Below are 26167 nucleotides of genomic sequence, written 5' to 3' on the forward strand. Positions count from 1 at the left end.
GGCTATATATGTCTTAAGTTAATAATTAATACAGATTAATACATTGTAAGTTATCTTATAATAATGATTATTTATTATAATAATAATAAAATAATTATTAAAAATAATAATATATATATATATATATAAATATTATATTATTATTATTATTATTAAACTATTTTTTAAGTATTATAATATAATTGATAAGGTTTTGTAAATAAAAATACCAAAAAATTAAAATAAATTTATACATGTGAAAATCAAAAACCGATTTTGTTTCCGCCTAAAAGCCAATTTCTTTAGGTTATTTATTTAGTTTTTGTATATTTTTGTAAAAAGAATATTTTTAATATCTTTAAAAAAAATTAATTAAGATACAAATATCTTTTTCTTTTTTTTTTTTTTACTTTATGATTTGTTGATTATAGTTAAAAATAGTTCTAAATTTAAAGGAAAAAATCTAAAAAATAATAAATTATAATAAAATATTACATTAAGCGTAGGCTGGCATTTAATTAAAAATATTAAAAGAAAACATGAAATTTTTACTTTTTTTTCATAGTAAAAGGGAAAGAAAGATACTTATTATTTATTTTTTTGCTTATTAAATTTTAATTGAAATTTAAATTGATTTCATAATTTAAAAAATTAATAATATATTTATTTATTTATTTATTGAAAACAAGTTATTTCTGATTTTACTACCGAGGTGGGTCACTGTCACGGACGCTCAAGCAGGCGGAGATTGAAGGGCAAAGGCCGAGTTGCCAAATCTCTTCCTTTCCACGGCTGAGAAGCTAGCAGTGGTCTTGACCACGTTCACCTCCTTTCCAAACCCTCTCACCAACCCTCTTCCTCATTCCTAAGGTCTCCGTAAATCTATCATCGCCAACGTTCCTCTTCTTCATGAACCCATTTCACCGCCGCAACGGAAATGTTAAAACCCCTCCTCCAATCCCCTTCCTTCCTGGAAAGCCATTTCCATTTGCTCTTTTTTTCTTCAAAATCTAACTACTCTACGAGTAAATCCCACTTCTCCAACTTAATATCCAAAGTTCTTGACCTTCTATGTGGCGATCCTCACTGGCCTAGAAACCCTGAGCTCAATTGTTTATCCTCTGCGCTTAGACCCCATCATGTTTCCGAAATTATCAATACCCACAAGAATACAGACACTGCCCTCCACTTCTTTTATTGGATTTCCAGGAGGCATTTTTACAAACATGACATGGGCTGTTTTGTATCCATGCTAAATAGGCTCGTGAGGGATCGAATCTTTGCTCCTGCCGATCATGTTAGGATTTTGATGATCAAATCTTGTAGAAACGAGGAAGAGCTTAAAAGGGTAATTGAATACTTGAATGGAATTACTGCTAATGGTGTCTTTGGCTTTACTTTGTACAGCTTTAATACTCTTTTGCTTCAGTTGGGCAAGTTCGGCTTGGTCACTTTAGCTCAAAATGTTTATACTCAACTTTTGAGTAGTGGAGTTAAGCCCAGTTTATTGACATTGAATACTATGATTAATATTTTTTGCAAGGAAGGAAAGGTTCAAGAGGCTATGTTGGTTTTAAATAAGATTTTTCAGTTTGACTTGTGCCCCGATGTTTTTACGTATACTTCATTGATTCTTGGGCATTGTAGGAATCGCAATTTGGATAAAGCTTTTGAGGTTTTTGATTGGATGGTTAAGGATGGTTGTGATCCTAATTCAGTCACATATTCAACTCTGATAAATGCGTTATGCAATGAAGGGAGTATTGGTGAAGCAATGAACATGCTTGAAGAAATGACTGAGAAAGGGATTGAACCAACAGTGTATACATATACAGTGCCAATTAGTTCTTTGTGTGAGGTTGGGCGTGTGGACGAGGCCATTAGCCTTGTGAGAAGTATGAGGAAGAGGGGCTGTAGCCCAAATGTGCAAACATATACAGCACTTATTAGTGGGTCGTTTCATGGAGGGAAAATGGAAGTGGCAATAGGGCTGTACCACAGAATGCTGAGGGAAGGTTTGGTTCCAAACACAGTTACATATAATGCGTTGATAAATGAACTGTGTTCAGAAGGAAGATTTGAAATTGCTTTGAAGATTTTTTATTGGATGGAGGGACAAGGTACCTTGGCAAATGCACAAACATACAATCAAATTATAAAAGGGTTGTTCACCATGGATGATATTGAGAGGGCAATGATTGTTTTTAATAAAATGCTTAAGGATGGGCCATCTCCAAATGTGGTGACATATAATACGCTCATTGTTGAAAATCTCAAACGGGGGTATCTGAACAATGCTATGAGATTTTTGGATATGATGAAGGAGAGTGGTTGTGAACCTGATGAGAGGACTTATTGTGAACTTACTTCAGGCTTTTCCAAGGCAGGGAAATTGGACTCTGCTACTACTATTTTCTGTGAGATGCTTGAACGTGGCATAAGCCCAAATCAGTGGAATTATACAGCCATGATTGATGGTTATTGTAAGGAGGGGAAGATGGATGTTGCATTGTCATTATTTGAGAGGATGGAAGAAAATGGTTGTTCTCCTAGCATAGAAACTTATAATGCCATTATAAGTGGTTTGTCTAAAGATGATAGATATTTGGAAGCTGAGAAATTTTGTGCCAAGATGATTCAGCAGGGATTGCAACCGAACACGATCACTTACACGTCTTTGATTGATGGACTTTGTAGGAATGGTGGGACCAACCTGGCATTCAAGATTTTCCGTGAAATGGAAAAGAATAATTGTTTGCCAAATGTGCACACATATACTTCTCTTATTTATGGCTTATGTCAAGAAGGCAAGGCTGATTCTGCAGAGAGGCTACTTCAAGAAATGGAGACAAAAGGTTTGGTTCCTGATGAGGTTACATTTACCTCTCTTATTGATGGTTTTGTATTGCTCGATAGGTTGGATCATGCATTCATGCTTCTTCGGCAGATGGTTGATATGGGTTGCAAACCAAACTACCGAACTTACAATATATTGTTAAAAGGATTGCGGAAAGAATGCCAATTACTCACAGAAAGGGTTGTGTCACAAAATGAGACTGTTTATGGTTGCAGCTCAGATGAAAGAGTATCAACTTTTGAATTGATTGGTAATCTTTTATTAAGGCTGTCTGAGAATGGATGTGAACCTACTATCGATGTGTACAACACTCTAGTCAGTGGCTTGTGTAGAGAAGGCAAATCTTATGAGGCAAGTCAGTTGGTAGAAAGCATGAAAGAGAAAGGCTTGTCTCCTAATATGGAGATCTCATGCTCACTTTTAGTGGCTCACTGTAAGAATTTAGAAGTGGACCCTGCTTTGGGAATATTCAATTCAATGGCAGTTAAGGGCTCCAGGCCGTATCTGTCTATCTATAAAGTGCTCATTTGTGCACTTTGCAGATCAAGCCGAGTGGAAAAAGCTCAGAGCATATTTCAGAACTTGCTTGCTGAGCAATGGAATGGTGATCTGATTGTTTGGACAGTTTTAGTTGATGGGTTATTACAGGAAGGGGAGTCTGATGTATGCATGAAGTTTCTTTATCTTATGGAATCTAGAAACTGTACTCTTAGTTTGCATACATACCGAATCTTGGCAAGAGAACTATCTAAAGTTGGAAAATCATTAGAAACTGATCAAATCAGTAAAGAGTTTAGGAAATTGAGCTTCCCTCCATAATTGTCAAGGCATACGAAAGTGTGTTGTCTCAATGAGGATGTATGGCTGCATCCGTAAAATGCGCCCTAGTAACATATTGACAAGATGAAGAAGCTTATGCTGTACTGTTGGAACATGCTGATCTTATCCAGGTAAAAAAGGGGCAGAATTAAAAAATAAAATAGAATTGAAAATTCTGGTCAACACGACTTGGCTATGATTTGGCTTATACTTGCATATATCTCAACCTTCTGTGACAGTATGTTTGCCACTGATCTACATTGATTGCCATTGCTACTTTTTGGTTTCTGGGTTAAAATGATTTAATTGTCTTAAATTATAAATGATATGCTTCAACAATTACTTTATTAGTAAGAACTATTGATTATAAACAGATTAAGTCTCGCTTACGGAGTTGGACATCTAATAGCGTAGAGTTATCATATAGTATTGGATGCACAGTGATTCTTTGCGTGATGGTCTTGATAACTTCTACCATATAATGGGTGTGCGAATAGTTGGGCAAGCACGTGTGTATGCTCAGTTGCTGAACTAGCAGAGATGGACACTGGTTTTAAATTGTCTTCTACTTGATATGGCTGTCAAAGGAAAAAAAAAATACAGAAAGGCAAAAAATTCGTGAAATAGCATATTAAACTTGTGTGCTTTTTTCTGATATACTTAATATTCTTTTGAGTATTCTTCCATCCATTGGTCTCTAGAATTTGAAATTATTCAATTAGGTCATTGACTCATATCATTGTTACACTGCTCAAAGTCGATGGAAATTGATATTTTAGTGTGGACATGGCTTCTTGATTCTGTAGAACATAAATGCCTGTCTTTTTTTATCTTTGTTTCACATGCCAGACCATATTGTCATTGTAGCTGTATATCAATTTGAAATGGAAAGAAGAGAGAATTTCACATGCCTGGCCTCTTTCTTTTCAGCAGGAGTTGATGTTACAACTGGAAGTAGCGATGACATGGATTTGAAGAGTAAGCAACCTAAGGTACTAATGTAAGGAATATCAACTCATTTTTGTTCCATTGTACTTCAATTGGTGCTCACTAAGTGAATCAATAGCAAGATATGCCGTCTATTTTTTACATACTGATGGCCTCACTGGAAAAATAGTATACCAGCATAAAAGCCGATGGTAGATATAAGAGGAAAGTATTTCTATTACATAGTTGGGGCGTCCTCTATTTCTGAAGATTTAACCCAAAATCGTTTAGAGTGTAGAAAGCGAGGATAAAGGCTTAGTTGAGTTGACTTGAGTTGAGAAGTTTAAGTGCAGGAACACAGTCATAGTGAATTTCTTTTGTTTGTTACTGAACTTTCTCTGAGTCTGAGTAAGTTCTGTTCCAGTCTTGTCTATTCATGAAGATAGTGTGGTTGATTACTGCCATCTTCCCTGCTTGTATAGCATAGTTCCTTTTTTGCTTTTAATTGTTGGAATAATAGTTTTCTGAAATATTACATAACAATAAGGAAGAAAGACTTGTATTAGATATGGTGTTTGCTTGGAGACAATGAGAAGGGACTATTTCACGCTCTGGTCCTTAAAAAGGTCTGTTAAGATAAACAACAGAATACCAATAGCTTCAAAAATTTTAACAGCAAGAAATAGCTGAATTGCTGGAATGACATAACACGCTTGACCGAGACTGCTGAGTTCTGATTGAATTGTCGTTTACTTGAAAATGATAGAAAAAGGTGCCAAATATTCTAAACAAAGGCTGCAAACATTTAGTGCAACAAGAGAATTCTGGTCTGGACAACCATGTGACATGTCCAATTATTGGTTCATGGAATGGGACGCTCACCAGGGGCACCATCTAAATGAATATGCCCATTTGCAAAATTGCATGGATATGCAAGTGTTCTGTGGATTTTGACCTTCATAGATCTTTTATGTTGCTCCAGCTGAAAGCCATAAAACCCAGAGAAGCTAAAATGATCTTAATTCGTGTAACCAAAAATTCATTATGGACCACCCAACCTCCCTAGTGTCGTAATGCAAATGGAAGAAATTGAAATTAGAGCTCAGAAGATTGCTTGGAGAGTACCACCAACTCCAAGGCACTAAAGTTCAAGCACCGCTGTAAAACAATTGGTACTTCTTTTCTAATTTCTGAGAAAGTGAATTAATTTTTTTCCCGGGATGTTTTCTTGGCAGGAGGAATTAAAATGATTGTGTCAAACATAACATTCCAAGCCTGTTTTGTCTTGTAATGAACCTGTCTTTATGCGAAACAAGTGCTAATCCTTTTCTATATAATTCAACTTTAAACAGGAGAAACTCTAGGGAAAGAACAAGCAAAGAAAGCTAAGCTGTTGAATCTGTTGGATGATCTTCTCAATATGCAGGAGATGAAGAGAAGGGCAGAGTTGATAGGTCTGAGTGGCTGGACTCATTTGGCTCAGAACGAAAGGTGCAAAGAGTAATATTTTGTGGCTTTAAAGAAGAGGGTGTAATCTAACGTTGTGATGGCTTTGTCCTTTTGCCGTCACTAACCTTACTAGACTCCAATCAAAGGCAAAAAGAATGGGGGAGAGAGAGTCGAAAATCAGAAAATAATAATAATAGCATCCATCCAAAATTCACACCATTTCTCCAAAGTTTTAAAAGACAACACGACACCGCATTACCTAACCATTTATTCCCTTCAAAGCAAGCTTCCAAACGCTACTCTCCAACCTCATTTGGCTTCTCTTTCTTCACCTTCTTCCTCCTTCAAAAAGTCCCTTTGCCTACACATCCACCAACCCAACCCTCCATAGACTAGCCTTGGCTCTTTTCGCCTTGGAGTTTGCTACTCATTAGCTGATTCTCATTTATATATTGCATCACCCTGAATCAATTTTAGTATATGAACCTAAATAGGTAGCATATTTCTCCTATATATATTCATATATAGGACCCCCAGCACAGGCCTTGAAAACCAACTATAGCCAAGCAATTTTCACACCAAAAAAAGAAAAATTACACTCAGATGGGTAGGCAAAATAGTGATGCAACTGTGGCTAGTTCCTCCATAGCACTTCTTCAAGAAAGGTTTAGAGAATTGCAGAAAATAAGGGAGAAGAGAAAGGAGAAAGAACTTCTCAAGCTGTTCTCAGAATCTGAAAGGAGTAGTGCTCCGCCAGGTATGCATTTTGAGCCTAGCAAGTTGACCTACCACCAACCTGAGACGATCCTTCCAAATAAGGCACCTGCCCTTCAAGATTCTCATCTCTCCCTTGGACTCAATACACATAGCAATAACCATGGTGATACTATGAAGACCTCAACAAGCTTATGGCCCAACACTGGAACCTCCTCATCAAGGAATTTTGAAAGTCCTGATGTTGATACCTCTCTTCATCTCTAAAGAGTAAAGACTATATATATATATATATATATATATATATATGTTTAATTTCCTGTAATTTTGGTTATATATATGTGTATGTTAATTAATTTTGTCACAACCCTTTTGGCTATATAAAAATTGGAAGAGTAATGTAACTATTAAACTATGTTTCGTCCTATAACCATGAACAATTTTACTGCCATTTCTCATAATCCTATGGCAAATTCTTTGAAACACTTAATTCAAGCCATGAAAATTCATCAAAAATCCAAATATTGGGTTTTTTGAAAGATTAATTTACAGGCAAGAATTTAACACTATTCATTAAAATAGATATTCATGTTTGATTCATGATCTAAATTAGTCCCTCAACTTCTGTTGTCCTCATATTAGCCCAGGAGATGTCCAGATTCATCCGGTTGTAGTTTTTTTTTCTTTGAATTTAATGGTAAGTTAGTTTTCAATTGGAATTTTGTATGGTGTTTTTGCATGTATAGTGCGGTGGGTGCTGACGGCTGAGGCGCTGGTGGCTCTACCTTTGTTGTTTTGTCTTGCTTTTCTTTGTTGGGGTTCATTATTTTCATTTCTTTTTTTGGGTGATTGCTTGTAATTAAGCACAAAGCCCATTGTTTAGCAAATTTCAAGGGAAAAATTATTTTTCTTCCGCACCATTTTTGAAAATTATTTTTTTTTAAATAAATTATTTTTCATTGTTTGATATATTAAAAATCAAATTAATAAATAATTAAATTTATTGTCAAAAATAATACGTGAAAAGAAGAAAAAATTAAAGAAACTAATTGATATTAGAGTTGATGATTCAAAAGCTTAAACGGGTTTACGGCAAAAAAAAAAAAACTAATAATAATCAAGTAAATATTGGGAAAAATATGACTTTTTTATTTTAAAATAAGATGTTATTTTTCTAAATTTGAAGGCATTTTTTATAATTGAGAAACTAATTTTTTATAATATTTTTAATTTTTTTCTCAAATAATAAAAAATATAAATAATGTTTTTTAAAAATATTTTCCATGAAATAAGGTAACGTTAATTACTCAAATTTTTTAAAGGCCAAATTAAAACTAGTCTTTAAGTCTTAACCACATTTAATTAATGGATTCCTTTTATCTTTTTTTATTTGGAGAAAATGATATAAAATTATGTATAAGTGTGTAGTCAATTTTTACCCATCATATTAAATTCATTATATCCAAAAAGTTTCAAATTAAAAATAAAAATTATAATTCATGCAACCTCTAGTAGATTAATTTTTTTTTTCAAATAATTAACTCAACATAATATTACTATTTTTCTTCATTCTTGAGAGTTGTTTATCATTATTCTTCAACTTCAATATATATTATGAAAATACTTAAATTTTAATTTAATTAATACTATTTAGAGTCACTCTAATCAAATTCTGTTTGATACTCTACAACTAGAAGTTAATCTAAAGGTAAATTAATCGTAATAAAAAATTTTTTTTTTCTCTGCCACATGGAGAAAACATAAAATAGTTCTCTCTAAGTGGCAAAAAGAAATAAAATCAAATGAAATATATTTTATTGTGTCTAATTTACTTAGACGTGTCTAAATTTGCTTTTGGCTAGAATCTATTATGAAATCTGGTTGGAGGTACTTTAGGTGGTGTTAAATTGAAATATGAGTACTTTTATTATATTAATTGAAATTAAAGGATGATGATGAAATGATCTTTTAAGTTGAGAGACATCGATATAAAAGACCCTAAAACTGATCTAGATAGATTTCACACATCCGAACTCAGGTCCGAATGCCTAAAGGATCCAAGCTCGAAGGTGATCTCTAAAGCATTCTATTACCTGAAAAACTATTTTACGAGATCGGGTAAATCAGAAAGCTCGACACCTTCGTTGAGTTTGGACTAATCACAGATTACACCACTAACCACGCCTAATTTCCAGAATAATTTTAAGATGCATTTCGTTACAATTTAAATGGGGAATTGACAAAGATCTAGTTGAGATTTTATAGAGTTACTATCCCAATTACTATATAAACGAGGTAAAATTTTAGAAATAGGTATATAATAGAAAATACTAATATTGATTATATTGAATTTTTTGCTCTAATCTTGATTACTAACTTGAGTGTCGAAGTGGTTGCTAACCACCCACCGACCCTCACTTAATCTTTGACTCTAAAGTGATCATTGATCCGGTTAGACAGTACAAACTCAACAACCAAGAAATCCACGGCAACATCAACGGTAGATGAAATTAAGTAAAAAATAGCCTCGTCAAGTATGTGATTGAGGTTAGAATATATATATCCACCCACCGATCCTCACTTAATCTTTGACTCTCAAGTGATCCTTGATCCGGTTAGACAGTACAAACTCAACAACCAAGAAATCCACGCAACATTAACAGTAGATGATTTTATATATATATATATATAATATCTTAATTAAATTATATATTATGATCAATAAATTCAGTTTAATTTTATATCTACATATATCAAAATCTGAACAATAAGTTAATATATTTTCTAAATTTTTTGATATGAATCAATGAAAAATCACTACCAATATTAAATTTTATTAGTGTTGAATAGAAAATATAAATGGAGTGTGGCTAAGTGGTTGGACCTCTACTTAGTTTCACCCAAAGTTCATCCAGGTCATGGATAAATCACCCAGGTTCGGGTCCACAAACAAAGACAATTGCCCTATGAAAACTTGCTTTCGCTACAGCTCTAATGGGTTCCCTAACCAAACCAATATATATTTCAAAAGCAAGAATGAAGAAGGTAAAATGGACTAATCAACTTGTGATCATCGATTTGGAATGGACCTTGGATTGAATTTAGATTCTTGGGCCAAAATTGTCTCACTTGAACCAATTCAATATCTTTCTTCTTCTATATATGAGATAAATTAATATATAATGTTGCCAATATGATATAAAAACCACTTTAATTTTCTTTTATTTGGCTTTTAAAATTTCAAATTGTTTTTATCTTATTCTAGATTTTCTTTACTCATTTTTATTTTAATTTTCAATTAAAATTTTAAATATATAATAATAATTATATAAAATTAATATTTATAAATTTATAAAGTATAAATTAAATAGTTCTGAAAATATGTTTAATTAAAAATAACATACTGATTATTAAGATAGCAAAATCGCTTAATTCAGATGTGGATAAAGGGATAAATATTGAATATTTAATCATAGTGACATGAGAAACTTAAAATGTGTAATAAGTTTAATAATTTTTAAACTATATATTTTACATTGAGATTTAGGCTAATTAAGAAAATTAAGAAATTAAATTTTTTAATTTTTGGGTTTAAATAAAAAAAATTAGTTAAAAAAATAAAATTTTTAATTTTTTATTTAAATAAAAAAATAAAAAAATTAGCTCATATATTTTAATATTTAGGTTAAAGGTGCCTTCTATAGTTACTTGGTTCTATACAAAGTATAATTATTTTGTTACAGAAAATAAGATAATTTTACATAAATTTATAACTTATCTTATAAAATTTTTGTAAAATGATTATTTTTTCTATAAAATAGTTAATTATGAAAATTTTTATTAACTTAATGAAAAAAAAAATAAAGTTTCTTCATTAAAAAAACACATGTAATATTTTTCAAAAATCTAATAAATAATATGTAATTAAAACCTAAACTTGTTCCTATAATTTTTTTTAATAAAATTTATCATACATAATTCATCTCTTAGATTTTTCTAAAAAAATATTACATGTGTTTTTTTAATTTAAGGAAACTTTTTTAAATTAATCAAATTTCATAATTAACTAATTTACGAAAAAAATTATTTTACGAAAATTTAATAAGATGAATGGTAAATTTAAACAAAATTATCTTATTTTCTTTAAGAAATAATTATATTTTGAATAGAATCAAATAAGCATAGAATTTCTCTAGGTTAAAATAAGCTTAAATTGAAACTTATTAATTAATTTAGATAAAAAAATTAAAAATGAATTAAATTAAAATTTTTCAATGAAATTGAATTTGCTCAAATTTAGTGCATGAGAAGACAATGTAGATAGAGTTATCCTACAAAAAATGACAAAAATGGTAAGTTGGTTCTTTGGTTCTCTAGCATGCAATTCATCTATCAAATTCAAGTTGCTTTCAAGCAATATGCCTTTCTTGATGCAGAAGAAAACACGAGTTTCCAAAAATCCAAACACAATGCTACTCATTCTACTCCTAATGAGGATCAAGTTCATGGATCCAAATCAAGAATCACACAACATTCCATCTCAAATGCTACAAAGGTTAAAGGCAAATGCACTTCTGCTCACAGAAGTCACCTAGCAATTATAAGAACTTCAAGAGGACAAAAAAATTGGCACCATTGATGTCACAGTAGACATTGTTTTCACATTTTCTAGTAATTAGTCAATGAATTTTAACCTTTCAGTTACTATATGTTCACAATTTATAATACAGCACATAACCTTAGAAAAATATAATCTTTAACATATTAAATTAACAAATTCACAAGCTGCCAAATAATGATCACTCCATTTCATTGGGGAATTTTTACAAACACTTCTTGTACTTGACCATACTTTCTTCTCTAACAGCTTTTCTAATTAGTGTAAATATGTATTATTAAGGTTTATTTACCGCATTCCATTAGCATAGTGCATAACAATTTTGTTCTCAATACACTCTATTCAAAGTATATTTATCATTAAAATTATAGTTTTGATATTATTATAATTTATTAAATGAATCTTAATGAATATATATTTATTCTCATTTATTTTATTGCCAAAAAAAATATTTTATTCACTTAATTTATTGCTAAAATACTCCAAAACCTCAATTTTTTAATAAATATTAGAGTGAGTTAATGCAAAAATTCCATTGACGATGAATGGTTGTTCACTGATTGCAAATGTCCATTACAAAACGAGTAATCGTTTGTGATAATAATTCATAAATGATCAGATAAAATGATGATTAATCGTTTAATCAGTTCTGCAAACGGCCTGTCGTTTCATCTTCTCATCTGTTTCTCTAACACAATTGTCAACATTTTTGTCTTGAAAAGACCAAAATAACCCCCAAACTGCCATTTCCATTTTCCCCTCATGTCCAGAAGCTTCCCAAACTCCTCTTATATTATCATAAACCCTACTATAAACCCTCATAGCAGCTCGCTTGCTGTTCACAGAGTTCATTTCACTGTTCTCTCTCTGGCTTAGCTATCTTGAAATTCCTTTCCAATTTCAAGCTTGTCAACCATGCACAGGCTTTCAAGGCGTTCTGTTTCTTCAATCCTGCGAGCCGCTGGCTCACCTTACCGGAGGAGCGTAGCCGCGGCCCATCTCTCTTGCTCTTCTCACTTGGCCGGTTCGGTACACTCTCGATATCCCTGCCATTTCTAGTCTTCGCTTGTTGTGTTTCACTTGTGGCGTCTCATCTTGCGTTTTTTCTTTTAAGCGTCCTCGTTCTCTGAAATGGACTGAATTATTGATATTGATTTGAATTGTTGTTGTTGATTATTATCAAATGGGTTATGTAGTTTGTTACTCTTTGCAGTTTTATATGATATAGTGTTCAGCTAATTTTGGATGCTCATGTTTCGACGATCATGGTTGTGTTTCTTAGTAAGGGTTTTGGATAGCGAACCCTTTCTTTTAATTCTTATGCATTTTTGCAATTCAACTAGGATTTTTTTTTTCCTTTTGGATGAATGTATGTTTCTTGATTTACCTTAATTTCTGCATGATGTAGTGCAATTCCCCTTCTTATGCTCATGTTTGATTGTTCATCTTCTATTTTTACTTTGGACTTTGAGCAGGCTGTGGATGGAGATAACCGAGTGAGATGGTACTCGGCAGTAACCTCCGGGAAACTGATACCAAATAAAGCTGACCCTTCAACTCAGTGGAACTTGAAAAACGGCTTGTTTTTGGGTAATCGATACGAGTCCACTGCAGCGCAATCTGATGCATCATCTCCTCCACCACCAGTGGGTGAAAAATATGAATATCAAGCTGAGGTAAGATGGTGCTTGAAATGTAGGGTTAATTCATTTTATATTTAGAGGAATGAAATGGTTTTAACTTGCTACTTTATTATCTTTATCTCTTTTTTTTTTTTTTTTTTTCAACGGTGCTTTATTGTCCTTTTATCATTGACAGGTTAGTCGCCTCATGGACCTCATCGTTAATAGTTTATACAGCAACAAAGAGGTGTTTCTTCGGGAGCTTATCAGGCACGTTCTAATCTTTATTGCTTTTTGCCTTTTGTGAAACTGCTTCCTCATCTTCTTTTCTGTATTCTACCCATTCGGAAAATATTGGTACAGGCTGATGTTGATTGGAAATATAATGTTAATGACATTGGTGATACTTGGCAAAATAAGATTTGAATATTTTATCTTTCTTTCAATGGATTACACTAGAAAAATTACAACTAGTTGTGCAGAGGTCAATTAATTTCAAAAACAATAGATGAATCTCATCCTGATATTCCAAAGTTTTTAAGTTGATTGAAGAGGTCTATTCTCTACAGATGTTATTTCTTATAGAATTTCTTGACCATGGAGAATACAGCATAATGGATAGAAACAATGCAAATAGAGTCATTAATGTTATCTGTGTTGTTTTCTCTGTGTTTGTATACTTTCATTTCAAACTGTGGTGTTAGGTTGAGTGCCAGATTTCTGTTTTCTGCTGTTTTGGATGTTATGAACTATGAAAATTCTTACCTTTGGTAGCAATGCTAAATGTAACATCTACATGAAATCTGGGATCATGTTTACCTCCTTGACCTGGTACATTTATTCATTTTGTGTCATGATATTATTATTATTATTTATTTTCATGATTAACTATAGTTAGCATGATATATTATGTGTAATTTGTTTGCTTCATTGTTGAACTTAAGCTACATAAAAGGAGATTAATCTTGCTTTGTTGAATTAGTTAACGCCACTTTCTTTAGCATCTAATTTGTTTTGAGTTTATATATTTACATCCACAGCAATGCAAGTGATGCCTTGGATAAGCTGCGATTTCTTGGTGTCACAGAGCCTGAGCTTTTGAAGGATGCTGTTGATCTTGATATCCGTATTCAAACTGATAAGGACAATGGAATTGTGACTATAACGTAGGCTTTAAGAACTTCATAGATTGTTAGCTATTAATCTTTGTTCATATTCAGCTGTTCCAATGCACTGCCCTCTCTTGCAGTGACTCTGGCATCGGTATGAATCGCCAAGAATTAATTGACTGTCTAGGAACTATTGCACAAAGTGGAACTGCAAAATTTTTGAAGGCATTGAAGGTCAGATGCTTCTTTAACTGGCATCTTATTGATTCTGGCTTTTTTCTTTTTGTGTGTGTGTGTGTGTGTGTGTGTGTGTGTGAACTTGAAGGAGTTATTTTGCTTTGAACAGGATAGCAAAGATGCTGGTGCTGATAACAATTTAATTGGTCAATTTGGTGTTGGCTTTTATTCATCTTTCCTGGTTTCAGATAGGGTATGATCTTAACTGAAAATTGGTAAACATTTTTATGCATACTACCATTTAAATCTTGAATTTGGCAGTGTCCTACTTTTTTATTGATATGTCTTGTAATTTGAAGGTGGTTGTCTCGACAAAAAGCCCAAAATCTGATACACAATATGTATGGGAAGGCGAGGCCAATGCTAGCTCCTATACCATTCGAGAGGAGACAGACCCTGAGAAGCTCATTCCAAGAGGAACCCGTCTTACATTGTATCTTAAGGTCCAGCTTCTTTGTTTGATGTGGGCTGTTTCCTTCTGATATAAATTTCAAAGCTTACCTTCTCTGATTCATTCTTTTGTCTACTGTCAGCATGATGACAAGGGCTTTGCAAATCCAGAGCGGATTCAGAAGCTTGTGAAAAACTACTCACAGTTTGTTTCATTTCCAATATACACCTGGCAGGAAAAAGGATACACTAAAGAGGTATGTTTTTTTAAATGAAAAATGCCAGAGTTATCCAGTGTGAATACCAGCCTCCTGTGAATTGCACATGCAGCATGTACATTTCATCGAGGGCTGAAATTTGTATAGAGTCCCATGATTGTTCAAAGTCTTCCTACTCTGTACTCAAAGCAGTTATTTGACTTTTGGGATAATCAATCTATTGTTTCTTACTTTGTGGCAGGTTGAGGTTGATGAGGAGCCAACTGAAGCCCAAAAAGATGAACAGGATGATAAAACTAATGTATTTAACATACCTTGCTTAATAATTTTAAATGACCTGTTGAACTTTAAGGTGTAGCTTTTTAATGATCATTTTGTTATCGCTATGTTGCAACAGAAAAAGAAGAAAACAAAAACCGTTGTTGAGCGGTACTGGGACTGGGAACTGACTAATGAGACCCAACCACTATGGGTGAGTTAGAAGAAGGAAACAAAATTTTTGTTGATTGTACTGCTTAAATACCATTCTTGTGGTGAAGGTTGTGACATAAGTCTTTTGGAATGTGCAGCTTCGCAACCCTAAGGAAGTGTCTACAGAGGAATATAATGAGTTTTACAAGAAAACATTTAATGAATACTTGGAACCATTAGCATCCTCACATTTCACAACAGAGGTAATAGCAATTGCAACTTTGATGATTGCTTCAATTAATGAATTTTATATATTAGTTTCTATGATTGAAAAATGGTCTCATCAATTTGTAGGATCTCATTTAGTATTTGCTTCTAGAAAAGGTGATAATCATCTTATGGTAAAAACCAAGAGAAAGTTGATCAATGTTTTACTATTGACTAAATGTTCGACTCTAATTCCTGATTTTCCCTTTCTCAAATTTGCCTACTTCTTCGGGAGATGATGATGGTTGATTTCACAGGGTGAGGTGGAGTTCAGATCTGTACTATATGTGCCAGCTGTTTCTCCTACAGGAAAGGATGACATAGTTAATCCCAAGACAAAAAATATCAGGCTCTATGTGAAAAGAGTATTCATTTCAGATGATTTTGATGGAGAGCTGGTAAGAAGAATGAGATCCTTCATAATCCCCCGACCCAAGAGAGAGGGAGAGAGAGAGAGAGAGAGAGAGAGAGAGAGAGAGAGAGATTGTATGTGAACATGCTCATACTCATCCTTTTTGTTTTTGTTTGTTAGTTCCCTCGGTATCTAAGCTTTGTGAAAGGTGTCGTGGACTCGAATGATCTTCCTCTCAATGTTTCACGTGAAATTCTTCAAGAAAGTCGTATTGTAAGTACATCCAGCGTGCTGTTGTTATCTCAAAGCTTATGGGATGCTATTTAATTTTATCTGACTAATTATATCTTGCTAATGTTTATTTTTTGTGCGCTCCTTGAAGGTACGGATCATGCGGAAACGATTGGTTCGAAAGGCCTTTGACATGATTTTGGGAATATCTATGAGTGAGAATAGAGAAGTATGCCCTCATCTTTTAATCTAGTTTGTTCACCTGTTTTATTTGGCAACCTTGATTCTCCAGTTTTTAAACATATATGAGTGGAGGATTTTGTTTCTCTCCCCCTCCTCCCCCCTCTTTTTCTCCTATAATTTATTGTCCTTTTTTTTCAGGACTATGAGAAGTTCTGGGAGAACTTTGGCAAATATTTGAAATTGGGTTGCATTGAGGATCGTGAAAACCACAAGCGTATTGCGCCACTGCTTAGATTCTTCTCTTCCCAGAGTGAGGAGGAGATGATAAGCTTGGATGAATATGTAGAGAACATGAAACCTGATCAGAAGGATATCTATTATATTGCTTCTGATAGTGTGACCAGTGCCAAGAACACACCTTTCCTAGAGAAACTTATTGAGAAGGATCTTGAAGTAGGTGAATGTGTTATTGGAGGACCTAAGAACTTTTAGCTTATTATGTTGTGCTATGCCTTCATGTGTGATCCAAGAATATTCTTTTGATGATACATCTGTAGGTGCTGTTCTTAGTTGATCCCATTGATGAGGTTGCTGTCCAGAACCTGAAATCATACAAGGAGAAGAATTTTGTTGATATCAGCAAGGAAGACTTGGATATAGGTTAGGTTTCTGGGACCTTACACATTTTTGAAATTTAATTCTATTTTCTGTCCAGTGGTTCCCTCCTCCTGCACCTGAGTAACTCTACAGTTTTTTCTGCTGTTATATTTTAATTTGCTAATTTCCTTATTTGAGATATGGACTATGCATGGAACATGAAGTAGAAGTTTTCTCAATCATTAAAATGTTAGATTATTGATCGCCATTAAGACAATATAATGTAAATGTTTGACTTCTTCAGGTGATAAGAATGAGGAAAAAGAGAAGGAGATGAAGCAGGAGTTTGGCCAAACTTGTGATTGGATTAAGAAGCGTTTGGGTGACAAAGTTGCCAGTGTACAAATCTCAAACCGCCTGAGCTCCTCACCCTGCGTTCTTGTATCTGGGAAATTTGGTTGGTCTGCCAACATGGAAAGGTATAGTTGCCTCTTGTTGCTATTTTAGGTGATATAACGAAGAATAATTTTTGCTTGCACCTAATACATCTAAATTTCTTTTAGGCTAATGAAGTCGCAAACAGTTGGTGACATGTCTGGCCTGGAATTCATGAGAGGCAGAAGAGTGTTTGAGATCAATCCTGAACATGCAATAATTAAGAACTTAAATGTATGGAGGACATTGCTACCACTCTCTCTCTCTCTCTCTCTCTCTCTCTCTCTCTCACACACACACACACACACACACACACAGACAATTGTTTGAGACCTAATGGCTCCAATGAGAATGCCATCTTCTGAATCTTCTAATTGCTTGCAGGAGGCATGCAGGATTAACCCAGACGATGAAGATGCCCTGAAAGCTATTGATCTTCTTTATGATGCAGCTTTAGTCTCCAGTGGGTTTACTGTAAGTCTTTATGCTAGTGCAGTTAGTCTACTTGTGGCTTTTCTGATGAATCATGATCTACTTGTCATTGGGGTTCATGAAAGTTTTTTTTCTAATATTAAGCTATGGGAGTAATAAAAGTGAATGATTAGACTTGCTTCTTCATGTGCCCCAGCTTTCGGTGTTGTCTAACTAATTCTCTGATTCATGCAGCCTGAGAATCCAGCACAGCTTGGTGGGAAGATATATGAGATGATGGGCATTGCCATATCAGGGAAATGGTCTACTCCTGCATCTCCTCAACCTCACATCCCAGAAACATTAGAAGCTGAGGTGGTTGAGCCAGTTGAAGCTGGTAGTCACAAGTGAATATCCCAGAAACATTAGAAGCTGAGGTGGTTGAGCCAGTTGAAGCTGGTAGTCACAAGTGAATATCCCAGAAACATTAGAAGCTGAGGTGGTTGAGCCACTTGAAGCCGGTAGTCGCAAGTGAAGATGGCAACAACAAGCGTATTTTTGTTTCTCCATTCCCTTGTTTCCAGACGCATAACACTCGGGAAAAATTAGGGCGCAGTTCATAGATGAGAGAGTTGCATGTTAGGCAAATTGGACAGTCAAATGTCTGGAGTTTCCAAGATTTCTCATTAACAGTATCGCGAGTATATTATTATTATTTCCATCTCTCCATTCTCTACATTTGTCTCTGCATCTTTTTTTTTTTTGGTACCGTGGGCTTCTACCCATTTTCATGAACAGAAAAAGGGGGAAAAATGATATAAAAAAGGTTGCTCAAATGATTTAGATGCTTTGAAGAAAATTGTTAATTGAGGAGATTTTTAAAATTTTACGTAATTTAAAATTTGTATTAATTTTAACAGTTAATTAAAGGAAAAAATTGGTTCAGGTATTAAATAACTAAAAATTAATTTTAAACAAAAAAATTAAGGATTAATTAATTTAATTTTCAAAGATTATGAATCTGTCAATAATTAGGACAAATAATTACTTATTCACTCAAAAGAAAAACAAAAATAAAAGATGAAACTACCGTGTTTTGATTCCAACAGCAACTTGTTTAACAGGTCAGCAATTGGAGAACATACCAAAAAAGAAGGGAAACATGGACGCACTATGCCGGTCAACATACTGAACACTACCGGCTGAGCCGGTCATTTCGGCGTTGAGAAAAAAAAAAAAAGATAAAACCAGCGGTCTTCTCTTACAGTCCTTTTGTCCACCATGTCCCTGGTAGAGTCGTGGGTGTTTCTGGGTAAACTCTTCTCTCAGGGGCAAAATAGTAAAAGTGCTACCTCTTTGATCGAAACTTTCCCTTTTTCTTCTCTCTGCTTCTTCCGTGTCCACCTTATTGCTTCGTCTCTCCATCCGCTCAACTCGGTTTTCTCTGGTAAGCTCTCTCTCTCTCCTTGTGTTCTGTTTGGTTGCTGAGAAAAGTGAGGAAATTAGAAGAAATGTTTTGACTTTCTCTTTGTTTTGTTATTTTTACTGTTCTGGGGGTTTTAAGTACTGTATTGGAAGTGCTAATTTTAGCTAAATTATCGTAGTTAGATCTTTTCTTAATTAGATTGTTAATTTTTGGAAACCGTCTTGGGTTTCCGGCAAGTGTTTTTTTCCAATAACCAAACAGATCTTCCGTGTTTGTATGTGCTTATATGTATTCTCTTTCTGATCTATTGCTGCTATATTTTAATGTTTAAAGCGTTTTCTTCATTTTTTTTTTCTTTTCTTTTGCTCTGATTGATGTTGCCATTACATGGTTGATTTTTTTTTATTCATTTATTTGTGTGTTTTATTAGATATGAGTAGTACCTGATCTAGTCCCTTTACGTATTATTGTGTTTCTTTTGGAATTTAAGTTGAATTATGCGGTTTTGGATATGATTATCAACTGCAGCTAATTATTTTCAAGCAAAGATAAACTGATAAATGCTTAAAAAGTATCATTAGAATCAAATTTTGACAAAACTTTGCTGGAGAGACGAATCAGCTTCTTTTTTTTCAAGTGGGTGGGGGACTACGTGGAAGAAAATTTAATGGTTTCATTGTTTTCAAAGAAATTATTATTTCTTTTGTTTTATTAATTTTCTATTTCAATGGAATCTGTAGCTCTTCTTTCTTTCTTTCATTTGGTTGGTAATGGTATATTGCTGATTGTTGAAGTACATTTGTCACAATGACAGATTAGGCAACATTGGTTGATGGGTACATCATCTGGTTCTAACATCCACCACCAGCCTTCAGCAAAAATGTTGCCTCCACGACAGCAACCTCGCCCAGGAGGACTACAGACATCCCTGTCGCTAGTCTCTTCAGATCCTCGCCTGTCTCCTGATGCCCAAGAACCCAGATCAAACTCAGATAATATCCGTGAGTCCCCTACTGAGAGTGCTAGTTCTAGAGAAACTTGGCCTACAGCTGATGCTGTCATGGCCAAGAAGCTGGAGAATGGTAAAGCAGAAAATGATTGCCATGAACAGTCCGTCATTCACCGCGTTTCTAGTGCTGATAAGATCTCTCTTCGTGACATAGCAAGAGAAAGAGTTGATATTATTTCTGAAAAGATGCAGAGTTTGCCTGATGAGTTTCTAGAAGAGCTAAAAAATGGACTCCGTGTTATACTTGAAGGAAATGGTGGTTCACAGCATAGAGAGGAATTTTTGATTTTGCAGAAGCTTGTTCAGAATAGATCTGATTTGACAGCTAAGACATTAATTAGAGCACAGAGGGTGCAGCTTGAAATCCTTGTTGCAATAAATACTGGAATTCAAGCATTTCTGCATCCAAGTATTAGTCTATCTCAAACATCCCTTATTGAGGTCTTTGTTTTCAAGAGATGCAGAAACATAGCATGCCAAAGTCAACTTCCAGCTGATGATTGTAATTGTGAAATATGTACCAACATAAATGGTTTTTGCAACCTGTGCATGTGTGTGATCTGTAACAAGTTTGATTTTGAAGTCAATACTTGTCGTTGGATCGGTTGCGATCTGTGTTCTCATTGGACTCACACAGATTGTGCTATCCGTGATGGACAAATTTCTATGGGCCCTTCTGTAAAGAGTGGATCAGGCCCAACTGAAATGCTTTTTCGATGCCGGGCATGCAATCGAACATCTGAGCTCCTAGGGTGGGTGAAAGATGTTTTTCAACATTGTGCACCAGCATGGGACAGAGAGGCTCTAATGAGAGAACTTGATTTTGTCAGTAGAATATTACGAGGAAGTGAAGACACCAGAGGCAGGAAACTCTTTTGGAAATGTGAGGAACTTATTGATAAAATGAAGAATGGGCTTCCAGAGTCAACAGCCTGCAGAGCAATTCTTATGTTTTTTGCAGGTACATGTTTTACCAAGCATCATATTGTCGAAGTATAGTAAAATTTTGTAATCAGCATGAATGCAAGAGCTTTAGGTTGTACTTGCTGGCATAGGGCTGTTTGTTTCCCATTGATATTTAGTAGCGAATAGGGTTTTTCCCTGATGTGTTTGTCAGAGTAATATGCCAGTTTTTTGTGCTTACCTAAAGTTTTCCTTTTCTTGTTTTCCCTTTTCTCCTGTGCTCTATGGTCTATGTCAAATTTGAGAATTACCTTATTGTGAAGGTAGCAATAAAGTTTTCAAGTGGAGGGATACTTATTGCATTTGTTACAAGATGTGGATAAATATTAATGTCTTTGTTTTCTGGTTCACTTGTTATACAAGTGAGTATCTCACTTCGATAAGAACCCAATTTGATTGGCTCATGTTAGTTCTGAGAGTCAGCATTTTAGTAGTTCACTGTTCACACTGTCAGTAAATTCTTGGTTCTGAATTTCTAATTACTATGGCAAGTTGAGTCAGCATTTTAGGAGTTCACTGTTCACACTGTCATTAAATTCTTGGTTCTGAATTTCTAATTACTATGGCAAGTTTTTATCATATTTTATGCCTGACGTCCTGAACCTTTCTCTTAAGACTTGTAGAAGTTTCATTTGTACTCTGCATTTTTTGAGTTATAGTTCGTTTCTATCTATGAATACTGCTTGGCTGCATCTTTTGTTAAGATCCTATAAGAACTTACACGTTTTGGTTATTGCATATTTAATGCTTCTCTGAGAGTACCTGAATGAATGGCTGCTGATTTGAATTATTGGATTATATAAATTCAGTTCTTTGTTCTGATTTTCCATAACTTGTTTTTGAAGAACTTGAGGTAGACTCTCCAAAGAGCTTGGAAAATGGGGAGGATGGAAGGCTAATAGCTCCACAGGAGGCATGTAACCGAATTGCTGAAGTGGTACAAGAGGCCATAAGGAAGATGGAGATGGTGGCTGATGAGAAGATGAGAATGTTTAAGAAAGCCCATATAGCTCTTGAGGCTTGTGACCGTGAACTGGAGGAGAAGGCCAAGGAAGTGACAGAATTAAAGCTAGACAGGCAAAAGAAGAAGATACAGATAGAAGAGCTAGAGAGAATTGTGAGACTTAAGCAGGCAGAGGCTGATATGTTCCAGCTCAAGGCCAATGAGGCAAAACGAGAGGCTGAGCGGCTGCAGAGGATTGCTCTGGCTAAGACTGACAAATCAGAAGAAGAATATGCCAGCAGCTACCTCAAACTTCGTTTAAGTGAAGCAGAAGCTGAGAAGCAGTATCTATTTGAGAAGATTAAACTGCAGGAGGGTTTGCGCACATCACAAAGCAGTGGTGGGGGTGACCCTTCTCAGGTGTTGGCATATTCAAAAATTCACGACCTGCTTAATGGCTACAATGGCCCCCCAAAGTCAGAATTGCAGCCAAATGAGCGCCACCATTTCAGGACAAATCCCCGAGGAAATGCCTTCTGATTTGTTGTAGATTAAATTAACCATGTGATTTAGGAGTGCGACTCTGTATCTGAACCAGTGTGAATGAAATGCTAGTTGGTTTCATTTCATTGTTGAACATTTTAACCCGCAGCTTCACTATTTCAAGGAAATAGCGAAGCTGAAATTAAGGTGCAAGTGATTTTATAATTTTTCTGCACAAACCTCTATTATGCATTTGTAGTTTTTGAGTATTTACAGTTTTAGTTTTCCTGGTGTGTATACGAATTTAACTGGCAGATGATCCTGTGGATGTACAGTTGCGCCTCATGTCCATAAGGTTTGAAGTTTGAACAAACAAAATGGTAGGAGCTTGTGTATAAAATGTGCTATTGCCATGCGCTCTTTTTCTTGCTATTTTTTGTTTCTCCCTTGCGTTTCCCCTTTGTGTTAAGAAAGTACTTGTGTGAAAGAAATCACTAGAACTGATGAGTTTTCCTTTAATTTATGCCAAATTTCTCTATTTCCAGAAAATGAGAGCTCTCTGCTAGCACAATGAGCTGCTCGGTTATTTTACTTATGCTTAAACATGCACAAATGTCTACATTTGAGATTCAGTGCAGTGCAGTGCAGGTCTCCTTTTGACATGAACAGTTGAAGATTCTTCCCTTTCTATTGGCTATCAGAGGATCTACGAACCTTTAAGGGAGGCGGCTCATGCTTACTTGTACAAGAGAAGAATCAGCACTATCAAATGTTATTGCAGTGCTGATTCCATGGCACCTTATCAGGGAGTTAGACATACATTTGGAGTGACAACTCTTGCGTTGTTCGTGGACAGACCTGATCTTCCACTGTTGGTAATCCTGAGCATCTTGTTCGGGACTCCTGAAGAAACTTGAGTTCCACTGGGAAAATGTAACAATGGAGTGAGCAGTATTTCACTTGGGAATTGGGATGTACTGAGAAGGAATTCTTGGAGATTGTCCAGCGTCATAGCAACTTTTCACAGTATATTGTCCTGCTTCGTAGCAGCTTTTGACAGTCCTCTGCACTGGTCATCAACAAAGTTATTTCCCCATTTTGGTGCAGTGAATCCATGGTAAGATGATGTTCTCATGTCATCCATGGCTACCTGCAGATCAGTTTGGTTTAATGGATTAGTGGGTTGAGATTCTCCCATAGCAAAGAATGGAAGGAGAATGAGAAACCAGGAGCCATTTGGGGTGATTTGATCTGGTGTAACTGTAAGCAGCGGCGGCCACGGTTCAAAAACTGTTGATTACGATTTTAAACTTTCGGTTCAGGTTCAATGAAATCATGAACCTGAACTAAATCGTCATGAGACGATTTGAAAGATGGTTCCTGAATTGCCGGTTCCGGTTCGAGCCTCGGTTTAAAACGGTGTTTAAATGACGGTTCGAAAAATGACAGTTCAAGACGGTTTGGAGAACGGTTTGAAAGCAGTTTAGGAGCAGTTTAAGAGCGACTTAAAGGAAAAAATTGGAAAAAAATTTTATTGATTTAGAATTTAAGTTATATTTGTAAAAATATTTTAATTTTTCTTAAAAATTTTTCAATCAAAATAAAATAAGATAAGATAAAAAGAATAAAAATAACTTATTTTTAAGAAAAATTTAATAAGTAAAGACTTGAACTTACTAAAAAACTAGAGATGAAATTAATTTTTTTTTTAAAAAAAATTAGAAAAATATACATGAACTTTGTCACGACCCAACCTATGGGCCGGACCGGCACTAGGACCTGGGCCAGCCTAAAGCCCCCGAGACCCGTAGTAAGCCTAACTGTTCATTAACCCAACTCTAAGGCCCATTTGGGCCCAAATTCAAGAAAACAAACGGACAGAGTCCGGCCATAAAATGGACTTACCAACGGGGAGTTTTCGACTCACCCGACCTGTAAACACAATATATAGTCAATTGGGGAGCTCAGCTCACCCTCCACATACTCATCAACATAATAATAAATGGGAGCTCAGCTCCCTCATCCAATCCATCAAACATGCATAGCATATTAAGTTTACAGGTCCCAAAATAATAATTTAGTTTACAGACCCAAATCAAATAAACATTTCTAACACATGCGGAAATTCTAAGATTTAACAAGTTTATACAAACAGTAATAATTGACCTGCGAGGGAGAAAGCAGGTTAACCTCAAAAAAATATCCTCCTGTGGCCTGTAAAAATTTTTGAACAGGAGTGAGCGTTCGACTCAGAGAGTAAAATATCAATTTTAACCATAATCTCTATAACTATCTAGAACTAATGCACCCTGTAGAATGAAATGCAACATCAGCAATAAATTCACATCATAACATCAAAAAGGTAATTTGGAGTACTCACGCACCCTGTAACATCAATCATAATATATGGGAGCTGATCCCCTATACAGCTCTCTTAAATCCAACCTGGTGCCAGCGAAGAACTCAGCTCGGACTTCCACTTAATAACCAAATCGAGGGTCCCAGCGAAGAACTCAAGCCGTGACTACTCCTCGAAGGATCGGGTCCTAGCGAAGAACTCAAGCCGTGACTACCCGTCCTATCCATAGTCCACACCACATCACACGCACGCCAACGCACGCACACTGCTCCAAATTATCGCAACAACATTCATGGCACTTTAACAGTTATCAATGCAACATAAATCGTGCCTAGAGTTTAACTACATAAATATATGCATATAAGTGATGCATGGGCATGCTGAACATATAATAATATCGAAATTACAATTAAAATTAATATTTTACTCACAGACTTGACGACAATCACTGTGGCGGCTGGGCGGAGGAAGAAGGCTGTCCCGGCTCACCTGACAATTTTATTACAATCATTTAATAAATTTGACTCAATACAAACAAAGAAAAAGACCAATACGTCCTAAGTCGTGCCGAAAATCCGGCAGAGTCTCCCCTATACCTAGGACTTACCCAACCTGCAAAGGGCTCAAAACACACTTCTACATTCACAATTCATATATCCACAGCTCAATCATATCACACAGCCCCTCCTGGGCCCATCAAATCAGTCATCCATCACAACGTGTAAAATTTCAATTTAGTCCCTATAATTGACCATTTTTGCAAAAACTGCCCAAATAAGCTCTAAAAATTCTAAAACTTTGCCCCGCAGTCCTTAGCAATATTACTAAGCTATTGCAAAAAGAATCATAATTTTCTAAGCTACTACGAATATTTTATGGATTTTTAATCCTATTTAAGCACTAGAAAATTATGAAAAAGCAAGGTTCGGGTTTACCTTTGCCGATTCCGACTTCGGGAACGCGCTCGGGACGTCTGACAATGGGGGGCTAGCCAAAACCTCGGTCCACTTCGGAGACTTTTCCGTGCAGTGCATGTTCGCCGAATTTCAGACCGGTCAATCGCCGAATTTCCGCGAATCGAGGATACCTACACGAAGCCCATAACACGGGGGTTAGTACATAAATTTTTCAGAATTTTCTAAGCTCATTAAATGCTCG

The 26167-nt window shown here is 35.1% G+C and overlaps 3 protein-coding genes and 1 long non-coding RNA gene across 10 annotated transcripts; 3 read left to right on the forward strand and 1 right to left on the reverse strand.

Moving 5' to 3' along the window:
* Positions 1-676: 676 nt before the first annotated feature.
* Positions 677-7206, forward strand: LOC110644200 (pentatricopeptide repeat-containing protein At5g65560). 6 transcript variants are annotated; one of them, XM_058149990.1, is made up of 3 exons: positions 677-3786; positions 4586-4655; positions 5935-7206. In XM_058149990.1, exon 1 carries the CDS (start codon positions 917-919, stop codon positions 3653-3655), a length of 2739 nt encoding a protein of 912 aa, XP_058005973.1. In that variant the 5' UTR covers positions 677-916; the 3' UTR covers positions 3656-3786; positions 4586-4655; positions 5935-7206. The 6 variants fall into 6 exon arrangements, with proteins under 6 accessions (XP_058005973.1, XP_058005972.1, XP_058005975.1 ...); XM_058149989.1 differs by having other exon boundaries at positions 4586-4647; XM_058149992.1 differs by having other exon boundaries at positions 4589-4655.
* A 4934-nt stretch (positions 7207-12140) lies between these two features.
* LOC110644209 (heat shock protein 90-6, mitochondrial) lies at positions 12141-18541 on the forward strand. Of its 2 annotated transcripts, XM_058149993.1 has the most exons (21): positions 12141-12392; positions 12839-13039; positions 13182-13255; positions 14026-14151; positions 14235-14328; positions 14441-14524; positions 14631-14774; positions 14865-14978; positions 15181-15240; positions 15337-15411; positions 15509-15613; positions 15875-16015; positions 16150-16242; positions 16352-16429; positions 16582-16836; positions 16941-17043; positions 17285-17459; positions 17544-17649; positions 17800-17889; positions 18082-18201; positions 18264-18541. In XM_058149993.1, exons 1-21 carry the CDS (start codon positions 12279-12281, stop codon positions 18297-18299), a joined length of 2388 nt encoding a protein of 795 aa, XP_058005976.1. In that variant the 5' UTR covers positions 12141-12278; the 3' UTR covers positions 18300-18541. The 2 variants fall into 2 exon arrangements, with proteins under 2 accessions (XP_058005976.1, XP_021652594.2); XM_021796902.2 differs by having other exon boundaries at positions 12142-12392; positions 18082-18541.
* A 542-nt stretch (positions 18542-19083) lies between these two features.
* LOC110644210 (OBERON-like protein) lies at positions 19084-22889 on the forward strand. The gene is made up of 3 exons (XM_058149994.1): positions 19084-19273; positions 20067-21222; positions 22070-22889. Exons 2-3 carry the CDS (start codon positions 20085-20087, stop codon positions 22705-22707), a joined length of 1776 nt encoding a protein of 591 aa, XP_058005977.1. The 5' UTR covers positions 19084-19273; positions 20067-20084; the 3' UTR covers positions 22708-22889.
* A 1662-nt stretch (positions 22890-24551) lies between these two features.
* Positions 24552-25496, reverse strand: LOC131181511 (uncharacterized). The gene is made up of 2 exons (XR_009150042.1): positions 25441-25496; positions 24552-24864 (listed from the first exon to the last, which is right to left on the reverse strand). It is a non-coding gene; the product is annotated as an uncharacterized LOC131181511 (long non-coding RNA).
* Between the last annotated feature and the right edge of the window lie 671 nt (positions 25497-26167).

The sequence above is a fragment of the Hevea brasiliensis genome, chromosome 7 (genome assembly GCF_030052815.1).
Source record: "Hevea brasiliensis isolate MT/VB/25A 57/8 chromosome 7, ASM3005281v1, whole genome shotgun sequence".
Classification (NCBI taxonomy): Eukaryota; Viridiplantae; Streptophyta; class Magnoliopsida; order Malpighiales; family Euphorbiaceae; genus Hevea; species Hevea brasiliensis.

Coding starts and splice junctions, on each gene's coding strand:
- LOC110644200 (XM_058149990.1), top strand. CDS start 917: ATGTTAAAACCCCTCCTCCAATCCCCTTCCTTCCTGGAAAGCCATTTC.
- LOC110644209 (XM_058149993.1), top strand. CDS start 12,279: ATGCACAGGCTTTCAAGGCGTTCTGTTTCTTCAATCCTGCGAGCCGCT. Junction 14,525..14,630: donor CTTTCCTGGTTTCAGATAGG/GTATGATCTTAA, acceptor TGTAATTTGAAG/GTGGTTGTCTCGACAAAAAG. Junction 18,202..18,263: donor CAGAAACATTAGAAGCTGAG/GTGGTTGAGCCA, acceptor TTAGAAGCTGAG/GTGGTTGAGCCAGTTGAAGC.
- LOC110644210 (XM_058149994.1), top strand. CDS start 20,085: ATGGGTACATCATCTGGTTCTAACATCCACCACCAGCCTTCAGCAAAA. Junction 21,223..22,069: donor AATTCTTATGTTTTTTGCAG/GTACATGTTTTA, acceptor TTGTTTTTGAAG/AACTTGAGGTAGACTCTCCA.